General features: G+C 46.5%; 2 protein-coding genes across 3 annotated transcripts in view; one reads left to right on the forward strand and one right to left on the reverse strand.

The window, feature by feature from the left end:
* srebf1 (sterol regulatory element binding transcription factor 1) overlaps positions 1 to 1,651 on the forward strand; it is a 21,751-nt gene extending 20,100 nt beyond the window's left edge. The window contains 1 exon segment of the mRNA XM_076996822.1: positions 1 to 1,651. This exon segment is cut by the window's left edge and continues 362 nt beyond it. The gene's annotated coding sequence lies outside the window, so the exon portion shown is untranslated.
* Positions 1,652 to 2,487: 836 nt separating this feature from the next.
* rai1 (retinoic acid induced 1) overlaps positions 2,488 to 26,105 on the reverse strand; it is a 35,596-nt gene continuing 11,978 nt past the window's right edge. For both annotated transcript variants that reach the window (XM_076996824.1, XM_076996823.1), the window contains 4 exons: positions 6,588 to 12,354; positions 6,346 to 6,439; positions 6,027 to 6,076; positions 2,488 to 3,689 (listed from right to left, as the gene is read on the reverse strand). In XM_076996824.1, the coding sequence (XP_076852939.1) occupies positions 3,681 to 3,689; positions 6,027 to 6,076; positions 6,346 to 6,439; positions 6,588 to 12,338 (5,904 nt within the window). In that variant the 5' untranslated portion in view covers positions 12,339 to 12,354 and the 3' untranslated portion in view covers positions 2,488 to 3,680. The remainder of the gene's footprint in view (positions 3,690 to 6,026; positions 6,077 to 6,345; positions 6,440 to 6,587; positions 12,355 to 26,105) is intronic.

A 26,105-nucleotide genomic window follows, 5' to 3' on the forward strand; every position in this document is an offset into this window, starting at 1 on the left:
CCCCTGGTCCCTGTGCAGAAGGACTCAGACCAGCTGCTGCCAGTCAACACCGCAGAGCAGAGGGACACGCGGCCAGAGCGCTCTGACTCTTCAGTTCTAGTTTTTATTTTATTTTTTTTATATACATCTAAAATATGTTATTTAATTTATTTGCCCTGACAGAATGAGGATGTTGCCGAAGTGATTACCGTGTGTCTTGCCTAAAGGGATTCTTCACTTAACGAAGCTTTCTGTCATTGTTGCTTGCCTTAGAATATTTGGGTGAAGAATCCTCTTTAATGAGGTGCTTTGTAAGCGCTGTCTTTGGCCACTAGATGGAGTTTTGTTCAGATGAACTCGGTGTGCGATTGCCCTCACAGAGGGAGTCTAGATGTTGATTGGAGATCAGTGTAATTCAGCCCAACATATGACGTTGCTTTCTCACTTGCACGACAAGCCGATTGTCCTGTTGTAACGACGGGACATGTAAACGTTGACAATGTAAGTCAGGGCCGGCCGTCTGCAGTGCCGTGCCAACGGGATGGTGTGTGGACCTGAGCGGAAACCCCTCGCTAAATGGGCGCCATCGAGAAGCTGGAATGGCGGCTGACTTTCATCCGCGTACATGTGCGATTCCCCAGAACGACTCTTTCGCATCTCAGAATTTCCCGTCGGACTTTGGGTGCAGAGCAGTGAGACGAGCACAGCTAGGCTTCCCTGCCGTCATCTGTACAGTCCATTTTCACAAACACCCCCCTCCCTCTCCCCTGCCTAATGATTTGAGAATCTATATGGCTTTATAACGGTCTTTTCATGTAATGTTGTCCGTGTGTGTGTGTGTGTGTGTGTGTGTGTGTGTGTGTGTGTGTGTGTGTGTGTGTGTGTGTGTGTATTTTTGTAAAGACATGTATTTATAATTTTGTCTTCTAAAGATGTGAGAGATCAGTATTTGGTAGGACCAGAGAAATTCCACAGACATTTGGCTGGAGTGGTGCACCATTCAATATCACTTCAATGATGAGTGTGATGGTGGTTATGGTCACTTTTCACTGTTGATCTGGGACAAGTTTGCTGATCCTCTTAAGATGTTTGCAGAAACTGCTCCTAGATCAGTGGGAAAGAGTACCTTCTACTTGGTAATAATTCTCCAAATATTATGTCCATTTGCACTACTGAGAGGCTTTGACACAAAGTGGCATGCTTTTTCTCTCTAAATGAAAAACTGTGTCCAGTTACAGAATGACCCTAATGACGGGGTGTCAGGAGGAATACTGTGAATGTCTGTGGCAGGAGAGGTCGTAAGAACGAATGCTGTTAGGATACAGGTCATTACCGTTCTTACCGTATCCATTTACATCCATGAAATGTAAAACTCTGCGGAAGACATAACCGTTGCTATTGTTAGGGAGATTCCCATGACTGGAGTTTGTTTTCATCCAGAAACAAACAAAAACTCCCACAAAACTGCAGCTATGTTGATTTACTGTCATGTTGAGAGAGACCCCCGTAAATGGGAAACTTACAATCTGTAGACTTGTCAGTCTGTAGTAACCTGTCCATAGTTTGAAATCACAAAGACCGAATGTGTTTTAAACACACACACACAAACGTACAAACTGTCAGTTGTTGGATTTATTCTTGAGAATGTAAATAAAAGCATTTTTGTAATGTATGACCTGCATGTCTGTGTTTTGTGCTGAAGACCTTGTTGCTTTTGCCATTTACCATAAATCCTACTTTTTTCTTTCTTTTACCTATTCAGTCTTTTAATTTAGAAATTGTGTACACATTTTGATCTACACATCAAATATTAGTGGAACATACATGTGAACATGCATGTGGTTTGTTTTCTTCTCCCTGTGATAGCCTAATTTAAATAACTTTTCCTTTAATTCATGAACCTTTTTGAATATTTAATGCTTAAAAGCCTTGGGTGTCTTATCTTGGCAGTCCCTAAACACCAAAATAAGTAATGCTGTCCCTAAACACAGTAATGATGTCCCTAAACACACTAATGCTGTCCCTAAACACAGTAATGCTGTCTCTAAACACAGTAATGCTATCCCTAAACACAGTAATGCTGTCTCTAAACACAGTAATGCTGTCTCTAAACACAGTAATGCTGTGAGAGCAGCAGCACCAGTATGGGTGGGAGGAGCCAGTGGGCGGAGCTGTGGTTTTCCCCCTCCCCTTTTGGCTCCCTCGTTTGGGTGGCAGGAGCATCTTTTCAGGGTCATGGTTCCCAATCGCTCTGCGTCACCTCAAAACCACGAGAATAGAATCCCAAGCGCAAAGAATTCCTGATCTGAATGGCAAAGACAGCTGTGTACATTCACACATAATCCAGTGTATTTGACGGCAGCAATACAGACAACGTTCCAAACATCTCTTAAAACATCAGGACACTGCAACAATGCCTATGGGTAATGTGGACAAATGCAATTCTGAAAAAAGCCATTTTAATTCATTGTTTTTAATAACATTTTTTATAGGCAATAACATATTTGTTTTTATAGAAAATAAACATCTCTAAGAAATACTATACACAATTATAATAGTACATCACATCTTACATTTAAACAGCAGCAAATACTTATATACACAGTTACTTCGAATTAAGAATTGTAAGAATAATTTAACTGTTCTGTCACCTTTCCACTTGTAATCGTTTATGTGTTATACTGTAACGTGTTTAATGGTTGCAGTAAATAGAGCCTACAATATTCTTGATTTTTGTCATTTACAGTATAGTGATGAAAATGAAATGTTCATTTCAGATCTCTGTTCACAAGGTTCTTCTTTGTTTTTGGCTTCATGTTCAGTTCTTTCATTTCATCGCAAAAATGAAATGAAAAAATGCAACAACGAAACTGCACGCGGCAACGCGGCCCCTCGTGGCTCCGGTGCGGTCGGGTCCACAACCCTGTGCTGAAAGGCAGAGAGCGCTCTCCACAACAACACAGTTGGACAGATACCAGCATTGCCTCTGTGTTACCGTGGGTTTGGAAATTCACATTGAAATGCATGTTGGAAGAGCATTATATTAAAATAATATATATATATTTTTTCAGATATATTTAGACTTGTATAGCACACCATGTACATTTTAATAACACTTAAGCGTACATTGAAATACATCCAGTGAGTGCTTGATGTATGACATCTTTGAATCTGAACGCGCTTCAGAATCAGCAGGCGTGCGTCTGTGCCAAACAGCGGCGGGACTCGGGCGGCCAGAGAGGGCAGCCGGCCAAACCCACCTCCAGGTGTCCTGGGCTGATAGCGCCCCCTCCAGGAGAGACAGATTTAAGGGGGAAAAAGAAATCAAAAGAATTGCACATTCAGTTTTTCTCTCTCTCTCTCTCAAACAGAAACTCCTTCTTTTTACTTTTTTATTTTTTATTTATTTTTTTTTGTGTGTGTCCTCTTGGAGAGGCGGTGTCCAGGCGGGGGGGTCTGCGGTGGGGTGGAGGTCGGGGCAGTATCACGGGACCTGGGCGGTGGCGGTGGCGGTGGCGGTGGCGGTGGAGGTGGAGAGGACGTGAATGATCTGATCTCAGGTCAGCGCTGCTACAGTACCTTTGTTCTTCCCCTTCAGCCGAAGCCCCAGTTTCATTTGAGTCCGGTTGCCGGTGGCGACGGGCAGCTCGTCCCTACAGTGCTGCGCAGGTGACATTCCACGGGTTTCCACGTCCTGCGGTTTACGTGGGCTGAAAGAGATGGACGTGGAGAATCAGCTCTCGGCTCACGCGTGAGAAACATCATGACGTGAGAACGCGTGAGACATATCGTGACGTGACAGAGCCCGATAGGCTACACTGCTGTCTGCTTTCAAGCATAGCTTGAGGTGCTTGTTCTGCCATGCATTCTTTATAGGCTGTGTGTATGCATCAAAGATTTGCTACATGTGCAGGTGTAGTGAGTCTGTGAGAGAGACTGTGTGTGTGTGTGTGCATATCAGAATCCTGGTGGGAGCTGTCTAATTGCCCGTGCTGAGGTGGTAGCCGCCGGGCCAGTGTGAACTCTGCAGTGAGTGGGCCCTTACAGCTGGACAGCGCTCTCGCTCCCTCAAACACCCAGCAGGACTGCCCCTTAATTGTGCTGCCGTGAAGCCTTTTTAAAAATATCTCTCTTCTTCATCCTCCAGCTCTTCCTCTGCTTGCTGACCCCCCCCCCCCCCCCCCCCGAACCCTCATCCAAGCCACCCCCCCAACTACACCACCACCACCACCGATCCGCCTGGTGAAGCACCAGAATCCCTCCCCTTCCATATCGCACCATGATGTAGAAACAGCCCCTGTTTCCCTTTGAGTTTAAGCTGCAGATACACACACCCCACACACGCTCCTTTGGTCCGGCCTGAAGCACTGGCTTGGTAGGAGGGACCCGGGATCTCACTCATGCTCGCCCACCACATGAACCGGTCCCTGCACCCGCCCTACTGCCTGGGAAAAGTGCCTATGCTTGCATGAACAGTGAGAAAAAAGGACAGGATGAAGAAGAGGAGGATGTTTCCTGGGAGACCTGGACGGGGGTGGAATCCCTACTGCTAGCTTTCATTAAAACAGCAAATTGGCATCGCTGAGACCTAAAGCTTTTAGATCCCCAAGTCGATGCGCGTTCAGCTTGATCTGAACTCTCTCTCTTTCTCTCTCTCTCTCTCTCTCGCTCGCTCGCTCGCTCTCTGTCCTCCACCTTCCTCTGTTGACGTAGGAGGAGAAAATGGAAAGTGGTGAGTGTTTTGATCTGTTGCCAGGTTGCCTCTCGCTGTCTGTCAGTGGAGGAGGTAGAGTCTTCTTTGCTGTTATTTTCCTCGAAATGCAGTGTATGCCAGTGGCCTGTAGGTGGTGTGTGCAGCCCTGTATTGTCGGCAAGTCACCTTGGCTAAAGTTATCAGTGACAAAGCCCAAGACCAGATCGTAATCATCAGTAAGCAAGTTCAAGTCTAACTAATCATCTATGAAACATATACAATGTATAAAAAGATTCATAAAACAGGGATAGCTAAGTTTGTGCATTGTTGTCTGATGTCACTAGGAACAGAATGATCAAATGCAAACTAATATCAAAAGTAAACATGTGATTCCATTAGGACGCTTTGATACCCTCAATAGTCTTTGTTGTAAGTTGTAAAATACATCTGCAAACATTTTGTTAATTGATCATATTTAACATGGCTAATCTGCTCCACATTGGCCCAAAGCATGCTGTAGAAACCTGTGGCTGCATTCTGTTGCTGAAGGCCATAAACCAAACCAATCCAATCATGGCCTTTAGGTACATCAAAACAATCTAAATTCACGGTGTGATTGTGCATGTGTAGGGAACAGTAATGACTGTCACCCCAGTGAGTGCAGGCGCGGAATTTGAATCTTTAAACTGCATGTTTATCGTGTCTCAAATGAAAAGTTCAAGTTGTCTCTGACTCGAATCAGACCCTCGTCCTGGATTTACATACATGACTGGTGCAGACATGTGTGACACGACGCCACAATGAAAATAGCACTAAAGTGCCTTAACTGTTCTTTGCTCACACCTAATTTGGTCATGACCAATAATCCCAGGGACAGGATGCAGGATTGTGATTATCTAAACCTTCGCTGGACTGCATCCACTAGGAAGTGACGAAAGATCTACAGGTGGCCTATATGGTTTGTTCTTATCAAAGAAAAACAGCTCTAGCCATGCAGCCGACCTAACAAGCCTCTGACTGTGGCGCTAATGCTAATTCAGTCTTAGGGGGGGATAATGGAAGCCCGAGCTGGGAGCAGAGAGCGTCTAATTAGCATGGCTTGCACTAGCGTGACCACTGCTGGAGAGATGGCCAGTCAATAAGAGACAGATAAGGGCGAGCTTCTCGCTAGGCTCGTCTGTTGCCCTGGGAGATGGAGCTAGCGAGCTACTGCGACACACACACCTCTATTCGCTGCCATTGTTACGGAGGTCGGCAAATGTTCCAGCAAGGGCACTGAAGTACATGGCATAATAGGGATGTCTGGGAGATCAAAGATGTCCTTCTATGTGCTGGAACAGGCTCACTCGCTTACCTTGTGTTTTGGACATTTTATCGAGAATGTGTCCTCTTCGAATGTGCAGCCTTGGGTGGGGTGGGGGGGGGGGGTGATGAAGGTAACGAATCAGAGTGTTAGAAGTCATCAACAACCAAATGCACAATATGAAATTTAGCTTCTCTTTTCGTCTTCAGACCCATGTTGGCACACGTGAGGACAGCTAGTCCCTCCCGTGGTAGAAGGTGCTGGCGAAATACTTTGTACTCACTTATGTGCCACATAGGGTCCATCGTTCCAGATAAATTGATAGATGGAGGCAATAACAAATGTATCGTGCCATCTCTTTCTATCTTACCTGTCTCTTTGGCGCAGACGTAGTGGTACTTGTGGGTGCAGTGACTCCAGCTGCATTCAATGGAGGCTCCCTCACTCTGGCACTCTGAGCATTTCTGTAATGACACAGACGAGCCTTCATGTTTCACTCTTGCACATGGAGTTCATATATACTGCTCTGGCTATTAGAAAGTACTGATTTGCAGGACCATTTCAGTTTTAGCGTTATTACTGTATTTAGTGTTATATAGCCTATGTGCTTACAGTGACTGTAGAGTGTTGTGCTGCCTCCTTCAGTCCATAAAGTTTGTTGGCAACCATTACCACGCCACTGGTCCAGATAGCACAGGCCTCATGTGCCCAGTGCTCCTTGGTCTCAGCCTCCAGCTGTAACCTCTGAAGAGCAAAGTCATAGCCCTCCTCACCAGCAGAGGGAGCTGCTCCACCAGCTGCACTGTGCAACAGCTGCAGTCTTTTGAACCTCATCCGCAGGCCAAGACGTGTTCTAAGCTGTGTCCTTCTCTCTTTCCTCAGTTGTCCGAAGTCACCTTCACGCGTCCCCTCTTGAAGCAAGATCTCACCTTCTTCCGCCTTCAGAACATCGATCTGCTCTGCGCTGCCGTCACCTGTCTTGTTTTTTTCTCTGTCTCTGCTTTGCCTGAAGTCCTCCTGGTATGTCGAAGACAATGTTTTCCGTGGTATACTGTCTTCAGAGTAGTATGGGCCACACAAGTCCCCAAGCTCTCTGTAATTTGCTGGCTTCCCACACAGGCAACATAGTACACACCTGTCAGTTTGGCGTTTGTTAACTAAAGGTCCCTGGAGCATTACCGAAGAGTGTGGTATTGCCTTGGTAACTGTGATTAGATTTTTCACTTTCACCAAGCTCGTTCTTGACTGTATGAGCAGCTGCTCTTCCTCCGGCCTGTTTACTATTGTGCAAAGGGAGGTGAGTTCTCTGGAGCTGTCAATACGTACATACGGTCTGAAAGAACATTTGCCTTCACTTTCTTGTGTTTGCAATAAATCGGACAGTTTTCCCTTCACAGTTGGAACACGGCCTTTTCTGCTCTTTGTGTTCAGTCCCTTTACAGTGACCTTGATGACATTACTATTCTGTTGGATCTTTTTTTTAGGCCCTGGCTTTTTTTTGCCCTTTGAACTTTCATCCTTCCCCATGAGCTGGCCCTCCTCCTGTTTCTTTTTAAGCGATGGCCGTCTCCCTCTTTTGGGTTTAGTAATTGTTGAGCTTATTTCCACAGGGTACTGTTCATTCTCCGTCTTCACACTTGTATTGGGGAAGGGAGAGGACCCTGCTGGTGGCGAGGGCGGAAGTTCTTCAGGAGACATGACCACACTGGTCTGGATCTGCTCCGGCTCTGCCGCAAACGGATCAGCCTCCACCAGCTCGGCGCATTTCCTCCTCCTCTTCCTCTGCTTCAGGTGCATCTCGTGGTTATTTTTGATGGCTCTCTGTTTGGCTAACCTCGGCGTGTTGATAATGAGGCCCCCGGTCTCCAGTGCCACGTCCCGTCTCTCTGCTCTCTCTACAGTGGCCCACTTTTTACGCTTCTTCCTTGGAGTTTGGATAAATGCTGTATCTGGGCTTTCCTCGATGCTTACTGCACTTTCACCCTCTGTGGCCGCCTCCAGGGTATTTCCTGTTTCTTTGTGTTCTGTTACCTGCGGTTCTGGTGCTGGCTTTAATGTTGCTTCTTCTGGCACGTCTGGTTGGACAATTAGAGGCTGTTTTTTTGATGCTGGGGATGTGATTTTTTGAACCAAGGCTTCATATTTAAGTCCTCTACCTTTCCTTGGGGGCAGATATTTTGTTTTAGTGGGACACTGAGGAGGCAAGCAAGGTGTGTCACTGGTATCTTCGGGGGGAGGGTTATCTTTGGCAAGAACGCTACATATAGATGGTTCTAATTTATGTCCACGCTTGCGCCTTCCCCTGGATCCTCGAGCTCCCACCACTGTGGTTTGTAATGGGAGCTCTTCTGTTGTTGTTAGACTAACTTTCACATTTTTCTTTTTCTTGACTCGGTCTGGGGAATGTAAACTAGATTTTCTTTTGATTGAAACAGACACAATCTCCTCATTAGGTTGACTTAATGAATCTGTGCTGATATTCTCATGGTTGGAAGAGTTTGGGTCTGGTGTTTGGTTTTCACATGGCTGAGCCACTTCCTGCATTGGTGTCTCAGTGAGCTTCATTGTCAATGCCTCAGCTGAGGTCATTCTGTCTATGTCCTCTGTGAATTTTCTTTGTGTTTGTTTCCGAGATCTTAATACCATGGACTTTTGCTCTTTTGCTACAGGCCTTTCAGAAGTGGCATCCAAGGCCGATTCAAAAGAGGAGCCCATGGTGCTGTCTACATTAGAACTAACAACAGCGTCTAATGTGACTGCCGTGTTTTCTTGTAGTTCGGTGGTTTCAATGATGGAACTTGTGTCTTTGATATGTTCTGTAATAGCTTGTGCATTGTCTTCATGTTTTATTAGTTTGATTTTAGAAGTGAGCCCTCTTGGACGACCAGGTCCTTTAGGAATACCTCCCTCAGTAGGCTTTGAACCAGGTTTTGGACCAGGTTTGAAAGCAGGTATAGCCGCAGGTTTTGGACCTGACTTTGAACCAGTTTTTATACTTGGCACAGCCCCAGGTTTTGGCCCTGGTTTTGGTCCGGGTTTAGAGCCAGGTTTGGGTCCAGCCTTTAAACCAAGCTTTGGACTAGGTTTTGGACTTGCCTTTGGACCTGGTTTTGGGCCAGGCTTTAGGCCTGGTTTTGGACTTGATTTTATAGTTGGCTTTGGACCAGGTTTAAGACCAGGCTTCAGGCCAGGTTTTGGACCTGGTTTTGAACCAGGCTTTGGGCCAGGTTTTCTCCTCTCTTGAGAGCAACCCTTTGGGCCAGCCTGTGATCCAAAAGAGCGGGTACACATTCGTGATGGTAAACAACCATCTGTAAGAAGTTTTGGTGTTTGACTGCTAATGTCCAGTTGGGCAGTCCCCATGTGATCAGGGAAGACTGCAATATTACTTGAGGGCATGCTGGGCTTTTGAGGAGACGGTGGAGTCCCATCTCTCTCCACACTCATCTGTCTCCTGATCCCTCCATTTGAATGGATCAGTCTCCTTCTACCCCGTGCATGCTTCCTGCCCAGTAGCCTCGGAAGAGCAGATGGGGACACAGGCTCTGGTTTTGTTGATGGTGTAACTGCACTGGGGCAGCTTATGCCTGGCTCTATATCCCCGTCTCCTTTCTGTGGGGAGGGTGGAGTATCGGCCCAAGATGGTGCAGAGTGCAGTATTGACTTGCCCGGCAACTGAGGAGAGTCAGGCTCCAGCACCTTTGCATCGCTGCGATCGATGTGATCCCTCGCCTGAGTCTGAGGTGTTGTTTTCTCATTGAGAGCTGAGAAGCCATTCTTGACAGAGTGAGACTGAGGTGCAATGTCACATATGGCTGACCTCCTTTCACTGCTCCTGTGGGCTGGGTCTTGGACAGCGGTCTTTACAGTTTCTGTGCTGCCCAGTAGTCCTCCTCCCACTTCCCCTATTTTATTACAGGCCTCTGCATGGGACTCCTCTGGTTTTGCTTTATTATTAACCGTCTCCTCAATGAGTGTTAGGCTCCTGTTCTCTCCTACTTCAGTAGCTGGATGGGAGGAGACAGATTGCTGCTCCTCAAAGGAGTCTGGTCTCTCTGAGACTGACAGCCTCCCCTCTGAAAACTCATCCTGAGAGATGAGATGAGGTGCATCTGAGTTTTCCTCTTTCTCAGGCAAATATTGATTTGACTCAAAGACATCTCTTGAAATAGCTGGCGATGATGTCACAGGGCTCTCTACAGTATGCTGTGACTCTGATTTGAAAATTTCAGATTTAATTTCTGAATCTCCATTTCCCTTGGGACTCATGTCTAAAAGACCACAGTCCTTCTCCAAGTCCCTTTCCTCATCCTCATATTTGTTTTTCAGATCCTGGTAAAGAGTGTCGTCTATTTCGTAAGTGTAGCTTTCATCTGACACTGCTTTATTCATTTTATGGAAAAGGGAGGGACATTTCTTATCATCTAACCACTCCTGTTGTTTCTCGGCTGCTTCAATAACACCTCCTTTGCACTCATGTTCTGGGGACAACTTTCTCTTTCCCGTTTCCTTTACATCAGCCAACCTCTCGGTCCAGGTGGATTTCTCAAAGTTCTCCTTCAGAGTACTCTCAGATAGCTTTATGTCCAGTGGAGAATTGCTCTCCTGTTTCATAGGGCTTGGTGCTGTAACACTAATGGGGGATTTCTCATCTGTAATGCGCCTGAGAGAACTGTTCTGCTCCTCTCCAAATGGCACTCTTGGTACCCTTGGGTCACAGCTGAGGTTGTCCTCAGAGACTGCACTCTGCAGACTCCGGACTGAGTCACCTGATCTGATGGACATGTCGTCTGTGGAGTTCATGGAGCAGGTGGACACTGTGTCCAGGGTCAGCTGGGAATTTGCTGAGGCCTGTGTTGGCCCTTTGCCCTGACCAAAGTAGTAGTAGCTCCTTTCCAGCTGGTCTTCAGTGCTGCTGGAGTACCCAGCCTCTTGTAAGTCGGCTGGCATGGACCTTGGGGTGCCATAGGGATCAGTGGGAAGAAGACCATGTTGGCTATCAGCACATGAAGAGTCCTCTACGGTCCTTACCTGGCCCCTGTATTCGTCCCCCTTTTTGGGCTGGTTTCGTTTGCCACCCTTTTTGTTGGCCATGAGGGCTTCTGAGAGCAATAACTGCTGGACGTTGTTGGAAATGTTCTCTACCTGAGATGTCAGAGCATTGAGGCTCCACAAACTCGGGTTAGACAAAAGCTTCTCGGAGAAACGGTCCTTCAAAGAGCTTGAGTAGCTCTGAGACTGGTGGTTCACAATGGGGGATGGATGGGTGTGGGGAGGCATCAGCATGCTCTGGTCTTGCAGAGCTGCGGAAGATGAAGAAACCGCACTGTTGATTGGTTGACCATACTGGAACGTATCAGGATTGGGCATTAAGGGAGAAGGGGTGGAACTGTATGACGGAGACCTGCCCACAGACCGTGCAGGTGAATGACTGGAGCTCGGACTGCAGTTCTGGTAGTATTGTTCAGGTGACCTTACAGAGATATCAGTGATGCAGTAGTTCTGCTGGGGCTGATTGTAGTGCTGAAACTTCTGTAGGCTCTCTGGTGTACTTGGCATCCCTTGCAGGGAAGCCTGCTGTTCAAATCCAGTTCTGGAAGGAGGTTGTTGGTAGCCATAATTATTTTGTGGTCGATAGCCACTCTGTTTCAGACTGCTGTGGTTACCCAGCTGCCTTGAATACTGGGCATTAGGTGGCATTCCATAGCCACTTTTGTAGCCATGAGGAATTGGATTGCATTTCTCCATGTAAGATGATGAGGTGGAGGAGGCTGGTTGTGAGTGCTGGGGGAAGTGAAGGTGGGTCTGTGGGTACATTAAAGGTGATGGAGTGGGGTTGGACGGGTGCCCCTGTTGTTGAGCGCTCGTATAGACAGGGGCAGAGGGGAGATGGCACTGGCTTTGAGAGATGGCTAGCAGATTTTGCTCGAGGTACTGGGCTGACCCACCGACCCCCGGCTCAAGACGCCCCGCCATGTCCTGTTCATACTGAGCCATTTGAGCCGACTCTTCCCACTTCTGATGCAAGTGTCCCTCGCTCACGTACTGGGCGGAGTACCCAGAGCTCACGTGGCCACTATATCCAGCCTGCAGGTGCTGGCTTTGAGCTTTGCCTCCTCTGTATGCTTTCTTGGTCTGAGCCGAACCGCTGCTATAGCTGGGATAGGTCTGCTGCCCGTAACAGTCCTTAGATCCTGCTCCCGTTGTTGGCATCCCCGCAGCGGCAAGAGACTGTGCCTCGTAGCCCTGTCCGGGCTGGCCGTGATGATGTCTGTAACTCTCAAGGCGTGATAATTCATGGGGTTCCTGCTGGTAGCAGGGCTGGTTGCCGTGGAAACCGCTCCGCTCTCTGAAGGACTGCATGGCTCCCGCTAGGGGACTGTTTTGGAAAGACAGCGAGAGGGGAAAAAAGGGAAAAGCTTAGTGGCTTGCGTCATTTTTTTTTCTCTCTATCTGAGATCACTGTTATTTATTGCAATCTATTTGAACTGAATGGCTGTTTTTATCATATGGGAAATTGAATAATAACACAAGCAGAGGCTACTCGGTCAGTCAGAGAATCAAAACATTAATCTGCATTTAAGTAATGCAAAATTTCATTTGCTTGCAACAGCTGTTCTCAGTTATCTTAGTTGTTCATTGTATCTTATATGCACCTTTATATTATAGATACATGCATTCGTCTTCACATTAGTTATCCCTTGTCTGTGTAGCTTACTGCATTCTGTTTTAATAACCTTTTAGTAATTAATCACTAAACATTATTTTATTCACAAGATAACAAAAATAACTGGCTCATATTTGAAACATGCTTCTTAATACCCAAACAGAAACACTCTGCTTATGCAGCTAATATGATGCTTTGCTAATCAAGGCTAGTAACATGCCAGGACTTCAGTTCCAGGTAGCAGCTTGCTAGGAATCTGCACTGCACTGTTTTGTGATGCTACTCAAACATGCTTCTCAGCCCATGAAGGGCTAGATAATTAGCCAATGAATCAAGCGTTAGAGTTGAGAAAACACCAAACTGCGCAGCCCAGACGTCCCCTAGGACAGGGACCGAGACCTGCTACCGTACGTGGGCCTTCCGTGAGTTAACCAATCCACCGCCCATTACGTCCAGCGCACAGTGCAAATGTGCCGTTATGTTTGTCACTCCGGATGTGGTGCACAACGTGCACTGTTGTAATTCCTTTGTCTAGTTAATGCACCGACGCACAAGCTCCACTGCTAATGTTACCCACAAATCCTTTCCTTCCTCAACGGGGCAGCCCGAACTCCAGTTAGTCAGTAACGAGTGTCTGTTTTATGGAGGGATGGAGGCGCCATAAAGGGAATAGTGGCGAGCGGAGACGGCGCGGTGGAGGTTCGGGCGTCTCTGCATTCCAGCAGCGGGAGCCTGTCGAGGGATGGCCACCTGGTCCCATCAGATGCTCGCATTACTCATCCCGCCAGCTCTCTGTCTGAAGCCAGCGGGCCCTGAGCTCCCTGCTCCCCTGCAGCGCACAGCGCACAGGCCTCCCGGGAGGCCCCCAGTCGCCTCTTACTGGTTCAATGGTGCTGCTGTGCTTGTTTACACAATGACCCAAATAAGATCGCTTGGGAAGTGAATCCCGTGACCTGGGAGATGCACGCAAGATGGGGCGAAATCTACAAACGGTGCATTTTCAGTGCGTTTGTGCCTTTTTGCGAGGGAAACGAGCACGCTGAGGAACTTTTCCCTTTTTCGTCTGTATCATCATGCTTTATGATGATGCATCAGTAAAAGCCTGGCTTATTTACCTTGTCTTGAGGGATTCCGGGGCGTGCGCATGCATCTGCTACAACGTCAGTGGAATATATCAGCGACTTTGCTTTGAGTGTACTATAGTACAGGAATCCACTGTGCTGTGTTGATAAACCACTGCATTGATTTGCAAAGTATCTAACCTTAGATCTAGAAGGTACATGTGCTCCTGTTATTCAAACTACAGGCACGTTTAACTAGCATCAATGACTAACCAAACTCAATGAAGTGAAGAAGTGGACTAACCAAACTCAAAATCAAAACTCAATGTGTGATTTATGGGTGATAGAAATAAAAGATAATTCCAAGTTTTTTTTTTTTTTGGTTTTTTTCCTTTGGAATCATTGCACCATCATGACGGTGGAAGGGAAGGAGAGTAGATGAATGCCAATACAGTTGGCTCCAATGTATCTTAAAACCAATGAGGCTTTATCAGCCAATGCAGAGGTATGTTTCTGAATAATATATTGGCAGTAGGTACAAGAAGTGTGTAGGCCCTGATTGTCATGCCTCACACTAGCTAATCTCACACACCGTGAACGTATCAGTCTTCCCTTGATCACATAATCTCTTCAGGATCTTCAGACAGGATTTGTCTCCTCCTCCTCCCTCTCTCTCTTTTTCTCACCTCTATAACTCTTGACTCTCACTCTTCCCTTCCACCTCTCTCTCTGCTCTCCCTTCCCTTACACCTCTCTGTAGCTCTCACTCTCTCGTGTTGGTGGAGGGTGAACTGAGGGTGAGAGCTCTCTGTCCAACATGTTCACATCTCTAAGTTATCTACCTTAATTATACATGCCAGGCAAGCATGTGTAGAGGGAGTATCGTCTCTGAGGGGAATCTTACTACCCGGTTGTAAAATAAGTGAACAGATTCCTTCCTTCCCTTGAATATTCATGACATTTTGATGCCGTATTCTGTATTACTCCAGTATTGATGCTGACATTATATTTTGTTTGAGAAAATCTTACAGCAAGAGACTGCAGGTATTTTATTAATGGTTAACATAAAACCAGGCATTATTCCCTCATAAAATCATCAAAGCAGTTTGACATAAGAAAAGCAATTATGTGGAGTATTTTCACTACACTGGATTTGAAATCTAATAAACTAATAAATCAGGTGTTTGGCATTTGCCAATCCCTCATATGACAGCTGGGGTTAAGGGATTAGTGGATGCAAGGCAACCTACAGAAAATGAGCCTCAAACCAAATACAGTTGGCAGAGGAAAAAACGACTCCTACCAGTCAGTAGTACACAGGCAGAACTACGCAATGTTCAAACGAGATGCCGTTTCTTTAGCCGTGTAGAATACAGCAGTGGAGATCATCCATGGTTGATGAGTTTGAACTGGCAGACAAGGTTAGGTGAAGGATAGATTCAGCTGATATGCAGCTAGTTCTGAAAATTGAATTATTCACCTGGATGATCTGCACTGAAATATGCAGATCAATTAATAACATTACAGTTTTCCTAAAACTGCGAAACCAAACTAGCTGACCCCGTCCAAGACAATAGGCGCTAGTTCATCTGAGTATTTGAGGCGAACTGTAAGAGTCCGTAGGACTGAGCCTGGCTGATACAGGAGGCTCCCGCAGCTGTGCAATGACTTGCGGGGAGATGCTAATCAGCGCGGACTCTCAGGGACGTCACTTTGACTGACAGAGCTGCAGCCTTCAGCCCGGTGTTTCAAGGAACAAACCCGCATAAAGATCCCCAGCGGCCACTGAGCAGGAAGAGGACCATTGGACCTTCTGGAACATTCCACTCTGCCTCAGCTAAAGTCCAAGCCTGTTGGTCAGTTCCACGATTTATCTGTAGAATAGGGGGACTAGTTATTAAAGAGATCCTATTCCTCTACTCTGGGAAAGCTGCTATATCTGGTAGTTTAAGTAGTACATTAAAGTATACTCTTTCCCCCCAGTTTTATTATAATTGTCCAGTAATTGAACTCAAAATGGATTTTAGAATAATTCTAATAATTCCTATTCCATGTGTGTGTTTCATCAGGATTTTGATTGGTTTTAGTATCGTCTTGTATCGATACCGATTGCTGGAACCTCACTGTCCTTTTCTGAGGGTTCCAGATGGATAATCACTGTTCCTGCCGGCGGCCCCGAACCGCCAATCATGAGCTGACATCATTAGTCGTGTTGAGCAGCGGGGCCGGCTCTGGCGTTTGAATGGACCGTTCTGCAGTGGTGCGGGCGTCTACGTGTGATGTTTCTCTGCCTGCCTGAGTGCAGCTCGTTCGGCCCATCGGAGCGCCGCAGGGAGTTGTGTTTGAACGTCGGGTGGCGGTGCCGTCGGCATGGCGACGGCGAGGCAGTGCGGGCGTGCCGCGGAAGGGCCCGCTGTGCGTTTCATCGCCGCCGTCTGCTCCGGGGATCCAGAGACGGCTCGGGGAGGCGCCTCCGCTGCCCCGGCCCCTGGGGGAGAGGGGCCAAGCGGGGGCCTCTCTCCACACCGCCGGCCCCACTCGTGCACACTCGTGCACTCTCGCGCACTCTGGCTTCAGCGCGTGGGTGTGCAGATGTGTGCGTGCCAAAACAAAGCGACAGCTCTGAGGAGAGAGAAGGGGAGCGCGAGCGATGGCAGAGAGAGAGAGAGAGAGAGAGAGAGAGAGAGAATCGAGTCTCCAGCTGCAGCCGTAGCGCACTAATACCTGAATAAGACAGTCAAACATGCTCTGAGCAGGGAGGGAGGCTTTAAGCAGCTTTGCGGGACGCTGCCGTAGACTAAAGCCAGATAAAGGCCAGCTGCTGATGGGGTGCAGCATGGAGCCAAACTCCCCCCCACCTCCCCCACCCCACCTCCCCCCCCCCCCCCCCCCCTCCAGAGCCCCCCCCCCCTCCTCTCCCCCAGCAGGAGAACACCAGGTACTCTGGCAACGAGGGAGACGACTTAAACATATGTAACCAAACACTCAGCATCTATCTCGGGAATTTTCTCCTCTCTTATGAGAGAGGGAAGGAAGGAGGGAGGGAGAGAGAGAGAGAGAGAGAGGGGGGGGAGAGGGGGGACAGAGAGCTCTGTAAATTGGGGCAGCACGGCTGATTGATATTCCACTGCACGAGGGGAGCAGTTAGCTGTGGAGCAGCTGATGAGGGGGAGAGGGAGGAAGAGAGGGGAGAGAGGTGATAGGGAGGGGGTAAGAGACAGGGAGGTAGTGAGGGGAGAGAGAGGGGAGAGAGGGGAGTGGGAGGCAGGGTGTTAATGTGGGGGAGGTAGTGAGGGGAGAGAGGGGAGGGGAGGGGAGGTGGGAGGCAGGGTGTTAGTGTGGGGTGTCTCTGCAGCAGGTGAGGCCACTATGCTCTCGTCTGCGGGTCCCACGCTCCACTGAAGCACGAGCCCCTCTTTGATCTTCCTCTCACTCTCTCTCCTCCTCTCTCTCCGTCTAACTCTCTTCCTCTCTCTCCATCTCTCTCTCTCTCCATGTCTCTCCATCTGTCTTTTCCTTTCTCCCTCCCTCTTTCCATCTCTCTCTCTCTCTCCCTCTCTATCTTTCTCCCTCTCCATTTCTCTGCCCCTCCCTCTCCTCCTCTTCATGTCTCTCTCCATCTTTCCCCATCTCTCTAACTCTCTCACCCCCTCTCTCATCTCTCTTTCTCCCTCTCTGCATCTCTCTGTCTCTCTCTCTCTTTCTCCCCCTCTCTCAATTCCTCTCTCTCTCTCCCTCCTGCTTTCTCTATCCTCTCCCTCTCTCCATCCCTCACTTTCTCTCTGTCCCTCTCTCCATCCCTCTGTCTCTCTCCCTTCTCCCTCTCTTCCCCTCTACTTCTCTTTCTCCTCCTCTCTATCCATCTCTCTTTCTCTCTCCCCCTCTGCAATGGCGCTCCAGCTGTGTCTCATGCACTCTGCGTCTGCTCCCCGATGCGTGCGCCTACATTGCTCCGCCCCCGCCCCGCCCCCCCGGTCTCTCCCTACACGTTTTCCGTCCTGAAGATCGCTTACATTGATCTCCTGGACGGAATGAGAGGTCTCAAATGCTGGCAGCGCCGAGGGATTATTTGCTTTGAGACAGACTTCATCAATAACGGCAGTACAAAGGCACAATGACATTACGGGCCTGAAATGCTATATGCCTTGCTGAGCTCAATAAGGGCACGGTCGTTTATTTCTCCACGTGAGGCTCTCTGCTCCCTCTCACTCCCTCTTCCCGCCACTCCAGCGTGCCTAATTGATGACGCTGTGTCAATCACACCTCCCGCACACCACCTCCCGCACTCCACCTCCCACACACCACCTCCCGCACACCACCTCCCGCACACCACCTCCCGCACACCACCTCCCTCACTCCACCTCCCTCACACCACCTCCCTCACACCACCTCCCTCACTCCACCTCCCTCACTCCACCTCTCTCACTCTACCTCCCGCACTCTACCTCCCTCACTCTACCTCCCGCACTCTACCTCCCGCACACCACCTCCCGCACACCACCTCCCGCACACCACCTCCCGCACACCACCTCCCTCACACCACCTCCCTCACTCCACCTCCCGCACACCACCTCCCACACACCACCTCCCACACACCACCTCCCTCACTCCACCTCCCTCACTCCACCTCCCTCACACCACCTCCCTCACTCCACCTCCCTCACTCCACCTCCCTCACTATACCTCCCGCACACCACCTCCCTCACTCCACCTCCCTCACTCCACCTCCCTCACTCCACCTCCCTCACTATACCTCCCGCACACCACCTCCCTCACTCCACCTCCCTCACTCCACCTCCCTCTCCTCAGCTCCACCTCCCGCACTATACCGCCCGCACTCCACCGCCCTCACACCACCGCCGCTCACTACCGCCTCTCCTCCGCCCGCTACGACCACGCTCCGCCTCACTCCTCCTCCTCACGCCCGCCCTCACTACCTCCCGCCATCCTCCTCCCGCACCTCCCCTCGCCTCACTCCCTCCTCGCTCACTACCGTCCCGCACACCTCCTCCTCACTCCACCTCCCTCACTACACCTCCCTCACTCCACCTCCCTCACTCCACCTCCCTCACACCACCTCCCTCACACCACCTCCCTCACTCCACCTCCCTCACTCCACCTCCCTCACTATACCTCCCGCACACCACCTCCCTCACTCCACCTCCCTCACTCCACCTCCCTCACTCCACCTCCCTCACTATACCTCCCGCACACCACCTCCCTCACTCCACCTCCCTCACTCCACCTCCCTCACTCCACCTCCCTCACTATACCTCCCGCACTCCACCTCCCTCACACCACCTCCCTCACTACACCTCCCTCACTACACCTCCCTCACTACACCTCCCTCACTCCACCTTCCTCACACCACCTCCCGCACACCACCTCCCTCACACCACCTCCCTCACTCCACCTCCCTCACTATACCTCCCGCACTCCACCTCCCTCACTCCACCTCCCTCACTCCACCTCCCTCACTATACCTCCCGCACACCACCTCCCTCACTCCACCTCCCTCACTACACCTCCCTCACTCCACCTCCCTCACTCCACCTCCCTCACACCACCTCCCTCACACCACCTCCCTCACTATACCTCCCTTACTCCACCTCCCTCACTACACCTCCCTCACTCCACCTCCCGCACACCACCTCCCTCACTCCACCTCCCTCACACCACCTCCCTCACACCACCTCCCTCACTACACCTCCCTCACTCCACCTCCCTCACACCACCTCCCTCACACCACCTCCCTCACTACACCTCCCTCACTCCACCTCCCTCACTATACCTCCCGCACTCCACCTCCCTCACTCCACCTCCCTCACTACACCTCCCTCACTACACCTCAGAGGTGGGACCAAGTCAGTGTTTTGCAAGTCTCAAGTAAGTCCAAGTCTTTATACCTCAAGTCCCGAGTCAAGTCTCAAGCAAAGACACTCAAGTCAAGTCAAGTCTCGAGTCAAGACAGGCAACAGTCAAGTCAAGTCCCAAGTCTGAAACTTGGAATTTCAAGTCCTTTCGAGTCTTTTTTTTTTTTTTTTTTTACCAATGTTGCAGGTATATTTTAAATGTAAATAATAGACATGCGTTCTTTTTTAAATCTGTATTCTCCTCAAATCTTGATAAAACATGTGCAACTGAAAACACGAAGTATTAAAAAATAAAATAAAAATATAGCCGCAAGCGGCAATTGGCGGGTTCACACACGAATAGGCTTCTTGGCCTCAATAGGCAGAGGCCCAAAAGGTCCTTTAGACCCCAAAATGTGAAAAGAAGCTGTTTGAGTGGAAAAAATGCACAAATAAATCAATGTGCAAAAAAAGGTTCAATTGGGGCACTAAAGGCCCAAAAGGATCAAAATAATATGTATTGGCAAAATTATTCAGATCACAGAACTAAATCACATGCTGAGATCAGCTTTGTGTGTGTTTGTGTGGTGTTTCATGTGAGAAATAGTTTTCAGTCAGTTCCGGTGTTTGGCCACTAGATGGAGCCCAAGTACTATCATACTGATATCTCATTAATCTCAGTAATGCAATGACATTTTGGTGAATTAAAAGGTTCATTTCTGGTCAGGCAGTGCACTTTTTGTTATGAGATGTTATTGCAATGTTATAGACCTCATTAATCTGAATCATACAAGCCCCATTGCTTGTCTGTATTCTGCATAACAAGATTGCTGCGTGAGTTTTTATGATTTCTCAGGTTTTTGGGTACTGTAGCGCCTCCGACAGGCCAATTTGAACCAAACTTGGCATACCTCACAGGGACCTCAGTGTATAAAAGCCTTTCAAATTGGGAGTTGATCACTTACATGGTTTATGAGTTATAGCAATAAAGGTCATTTATGGCATGGCCAGAAGGATATAATGGAAAAATTGACCAATCAGACAAATAAAAATGCAACATTTTTTCCATATTTAGTTAACTACAGTGTCTACAGATTATGCCTATGCCATTTTTGCCATCATTGGATCAAATTCCTAGGACTAGTTCTTAAAGAGCTATTTTCAAACAATTGATGAATGTGACAAAAGTATGCATTTTTTAATAGGACTTGTAATTGCAAAGTTGTCAGGTCTACTGCAAGGAATAAAAAGAAACAAGTTGCATGTTCCTAAGTGAAAATTTGGAGGAGATTTTCACAAATAGCGCCACCTAATGGCCAAATGTTTTAAAACTGCACAGCATGACACATAGTCCTGAAATATGCACAGTGGTGAGGTTTCATGTTGATTGGCCAATGGTAAGTCTGTCAAATGGCAAATTAATTCAAATAAAAATTAATTGGCTCATGGCGGCCATGTTTTTTGAGTGATGATGTCATCATTGTGTGTCTTGATATCACTTGGGCCCCTGATGATGCCTGTAAAGTTTTGGCTTGATGTGACTAATGGTTTCTGAGAAACAGTTTTTCCCATGTTATAGCGCCCCCTATTGGACAATCGTGGCCAGCTTTGACCTATGACCTCGGAGTCATGTGCCCTAACAACTGTTAAAATTTTATGAAGATCCGTCAAAGCGTTGCTGAGATATAGCTGTTTAAGTAAATTTGGCCACGCCCCGAGGCTATTGATTGACATGTCACAACGACACTGTATGCAAATGTCACAATTTTTTCCAGGAATATTGATAATGAGATTCTTCTGAACATTTTGATACCAAGCTTGTGGTGATCGGATGAAAAACCAGGGACTAGTATAAAAAAGTAGGTTTTGCATATTATGCAAATTAGCAAAAAATCTAAGTAGGCGGAGCTTAATGGTTCTTGAGGCTTTTTTGTTTGGCTTGAACCAAGGAATCCATCAGAAGTGGAATTTTGTTTCTAGGCCCTACGGTTTGGGAGATATGGACCAAAACGCAAAATGGTGCGCTATAGCGCCACCATCAGGCCAATGTGGGTCTCTGTACTTTAGCACGGTCTCGCAAAGAGACTACACCATTCTGCCAAGTTTGGTGTCTCTGGGCCTTACGGTCTAGGCTGCAGTATGCGTTTTATGCGGAGAAAAATAATAATAATAAGAAGAAATATAGCCGCAAGCGGCAATTGGCGGGTTCACACACGAATAGGCCACTTGGCTTCAATAGGCAATAGACCCAATAGGTCCTTTAGACCCAAAAGAAGCTGTTTGAGTGGAAAAAATGCACAAATAAATCAATGTGCAAAAAAATGTTCAATTGGGGCACTAAAGGCCCAAAAGGATCAAAATAATGTGTATTGGCAAAATGATTCAAATCACAGAACTAAATCACATGCTGAGATCAGCTTTGTGTGTGTGTTTGTGTGGTATTTCATGTGAGAAATAGTTTTCAGTCCGTTCCGATGTTTGGCCACTAGATGGAGCCCAAGTACTACCATACTGATATCTCATTAATCTCAGTAATGCAATATGACATTTTGGTGAATTAAAAGGTTCATTTCTGGTCAGGCAGTGCACTTTTTGTTATAAGATTCAATTGCAATGTTATAGAACTTATTGATCTGGATCATACAAGACCAATTACTTGTCTGTATTCTGCATAACAAGATTGCAGCATGAGTTTTTATGTTTTCTTAGGTTTTTGGGTACTGTAGCGCCCCCGACAGGCCAATTTAAACCAAACTTGGCATACCTCACAAGGACTTCAGGATATAAAAGCCTTTCAAATTGGGAATTGATTGCATACATGGTTTATGAGTTATAGCAATATAGGTCATATATGGCATGGCCACAATGATATAATGGGAAAATGGACCAATCAGAAAAATAAAAATCCAACATTTTTTTACTCAGTTTTTACCTACAGAGTCTACTGATTATGCTCATAGCAATTTTTCCATAATTGGATCAAATTCCTATGACTAGTTTGTGAATAGCTATTTTCAAACAATTGATAAATGTGACAAAAGTATGCATTTTTTAATAGGACTTGTAATTGCAAAGTTGTCAGGTCTACTGCAAGGAATAAAAAGAAACAAGTTGCATGTTCCTAAGTGAAAATTTGGAGGAGTTATGCATGATTTTCACAAATAGCGCCACCTAGTGGCCAAATGTTTCAAAACTGCACAGCATGACACATAGTCCTGAGATATGCACAGTGGTGAGGTTTCATGTTGTTTGGCCAATGGTAAGTCTGTCAAATGGCCAATTAATTCAAATAAAAATTAATTGGCTCATGGCGGCCATGTTTTTTGAGTGATGATGTCATCAATGTGTGTCTTGATATCACTTGGGCCCCTGATGATGCCTGTAAAGTTTTGGCTTGATGTGACTAATGGTTTCTGAGATACAGTTTTTCCCATGTTATAGCGCCCCCTATTGGACAATCGAGGCCAGCTTTGACCTATGACCTCGGAGTCATGTGCCCTAACAACTGTTAAAATTTTATGAAGATCCGTCAAAGCGTTGCTGAGATATGGCTGTTTAAGTAAATTTGGCCACGCCTTGGAGCTATTGATTGACATGTGACAACCAGACTGTATGCAAATCTCAAAATGTTTTTAAGCAACTTTGATAATGAGATTCTCCTGAATATTTTGACACCAAGGTTGTGGTGATCCGATGAAAAACCAAGGAGTAGTAGGAAAAAGTAGGTTTTGCATATTATGCAAATTAGCAAAAAATCTAAGTAGGCGGAGCTTAATGGTTCTTGAGGCTTTTTTGTTTGTCTAAAGCCAAGGAATGCACCTGAAGTGGAATTTTGTTTCTAGGCCCTAGGGTTTGGGAGATATGGACCAAAACGCAAAATGGTGCGCTATAGCGCCACCATCAGGCCAATGTGGGTCTCTGTGCTTTGGCACGGTCTCGCAAAGAGACTACACCATTCTGCCAAGTTTGGTGTCTCTGGGCCTTACGGTCTAGGCTGCAGTATGCGTTTTATGCGGAGAAAAATAATAATAAAAATAGGCCACTTGGCTTCAATAGGCAATAGACCCAATAGGTCCTTTAGACCCAAAAGAAGCTGTTTGAGTGGAAAAAATGCACAAATAAATCAATGTGCAAAAAAATGTTCAATTGGGGCACTAAAGGCCCAAAAAGGATCAAAATAATGTGTATTGGCAAAATGATTCAGATCACAGAACTAAATCACATGCTGAGATCAGCTTTGTGTGTGTTTGTGTGGTGTTTCATGTGAGCAATAGTTTTCAGTCCGTTTCAATGTATGGCCACTAGATGGAGCCCAAGTACTACCATACTGATATCTCATTAATCTCAGTAATGCAATATGACATTTTGGTGAATTAAAAGGTTCATTTCTGGTCAGGCAGTGCACTTTTTGTTATAAGATGCAATTGCAATGTTATAGAACTTATTGATCTGGATCATACAAGACCAATTACTTGTCTGTATTCTGCATAACAAGATTGCAGCATGAGTTTTTATGTTTTCTCAGGTTTTTGGGTACTGTAGCGCCCCCGACAGGCCAATTTGAACAAAACTTGGCATGCCTCACAAGGACTTCAGGATATAAAAGCCTTTCAAATTGGGAGTTGATTGCATACATGGTTCATGAGTTATAGCAATATAGGTCATATATGGCATGGCCACAATGATATAATGGGAAAATAGACCAATCAGAAAAATAAAAATCCAAAATTTTTTTAATCACTTTTTACCTACAGAGTCTACTGATTATGCTCATAGCAATTTTGCCATAATTGGATCAAATTCCTATGACTAGTTTCTAAAGAGCTATTTTCAAACAATTGATGAATGTGACAAAAGTATGCATTTTTTAACAGGACTTGTAATTGCAAAGTTGTCAGTTCTACTGCAAGGAATAAAAAGAAACAAGTTGCATGTTCCTAAGTGAAAATTTGGAGGAGTTATGCATGATTTTCACAAATAGCGCCACCTAGTGGCCAAACGTTTTAAAACTGCACAGCATGACACATAGTCCTGAGATATGCACAGTGGTGAGGTTTCATGTTGTTTGGCCAATGGTAAGTCTGTCAAATGGCCAATTATTTCAAATAAAAATTAATTGGCTCATGGCGGCCATGTTTTTTGAGTGATGATGTCATCATTGTGTGTCTTGATATCACTTGGGCCCCTGATGATGCCTGTAAAGTTTTGGCTTGATGTGACTTATGGTTTCTGAGATACAGTTTTTCCCATGTTATAGCGCCCCCTATTGGACAATCGAGGCCAGCTTTGACCTATGACCTCGGAGTCATGTGCCCTAACAACTGTTAAAATTTTATGAAGATCCGTCAAAGCGTTGCTGAGATATGGCTGTTTAAGTAAATTTGGCCACGCCTTGGATCTATTGATTGACATGTGACAACCAGACTGTATGCAAATCTCAAAATGTTTTTAAGCAACATTGATAATGAGATTCTCCTGAATATTTTGACACCAAGGTTGTGGTGATCCGATGAAAAACCAAGGAGTAGTAGGAAAAAGTAGGTTTTGCATATTATGCAAATTAGCAAAAAATCTAAGTAGGCGGAGCTTAATGGTTCTTGAGGCTTTTTTGTTTGTCTGGAGCCAAGGAATGCACCTGAAGTGGAATTTTGTTTCTAGGACCTACGGGGTGGGAGATATGAACCCAAACGCAAAATGCTGCGCTATAGCGCCACCATCAGGCCAATTTGGGTGTCTGTACTTAAGCACGGTCCCGCAAACAGACTACACCAGTCTGCCAAGTTTGGTCTCCCTGGGCCTTACGGTCTAGGCTGCAGTATGCGTTTTATGCGGAGAAAAATAATAATAATAATAAGAAGAAAAAAAAAAAAGAAGAAAAATTCGAGCAATTACAATAGGTTTCCCACACTACGTGTGTGAACCCTAAAAAGAAAAATTCGAGCAATTACAATAGGTTTCCCACACTACGTGTGTGAACCCTAATTACACCTCTTTATTGCACAGTTCAATTTGTTAAACTTAGCTGCAAAAATATTCATACTTTAAACTACAATTTTCCAGAAATAAATATTCTGTGAAAAAGTCATAAGTAGAACTCCATGTTCAAATAAAAAGTGCTGATATTTTCACAGTACAATACAAAGAACCATAACAGCATTTTCCCTCTCTTCTCTTATCTGGTTTCTTGGAGAACATGTGTGAGTGACACAAGACAAACAAATATAAGAACTGAACAATTAACAGGAATCTGCAACTTTAGACATTTCAGTAAACTATTCTGCATTGCATTTGCTGGCCAAAAGTCTGTATGTCATTTGTGCACGATGAATGATGTCCCCATAGCTGAAAACTCGCTCCACTTTTGTCAATATATTTTTTTCTCGACGTAGATGTTTTCAAATACACAATCCATGTTGAGATAGAACTGGATATTATGATAGTGACAGAGAGAGGCTCTCTTCCCCGAGTTCAGATACAGAACCCAGGGTTGCCAACTCTCACGCATTGAGCGTGAGACGCATTTGACCGTCTTCACACGCTTTCACGCTAC

This window comes from Brachyhypopomus gauderio, chromosome 2, assembly GCF_052324685.1.
Source record: "Brachyhypopomus gauderio isolate BG-103 chromosome 2, BGAUD_0.2, whole genome shotgun sequence".
NCBI lineage: Eukaryota > Metazoa > Chordata > Actinopteri > Gymnotiformes > Hypopomidae > Brachyhypopomus > Brachyhypopomus gauderio.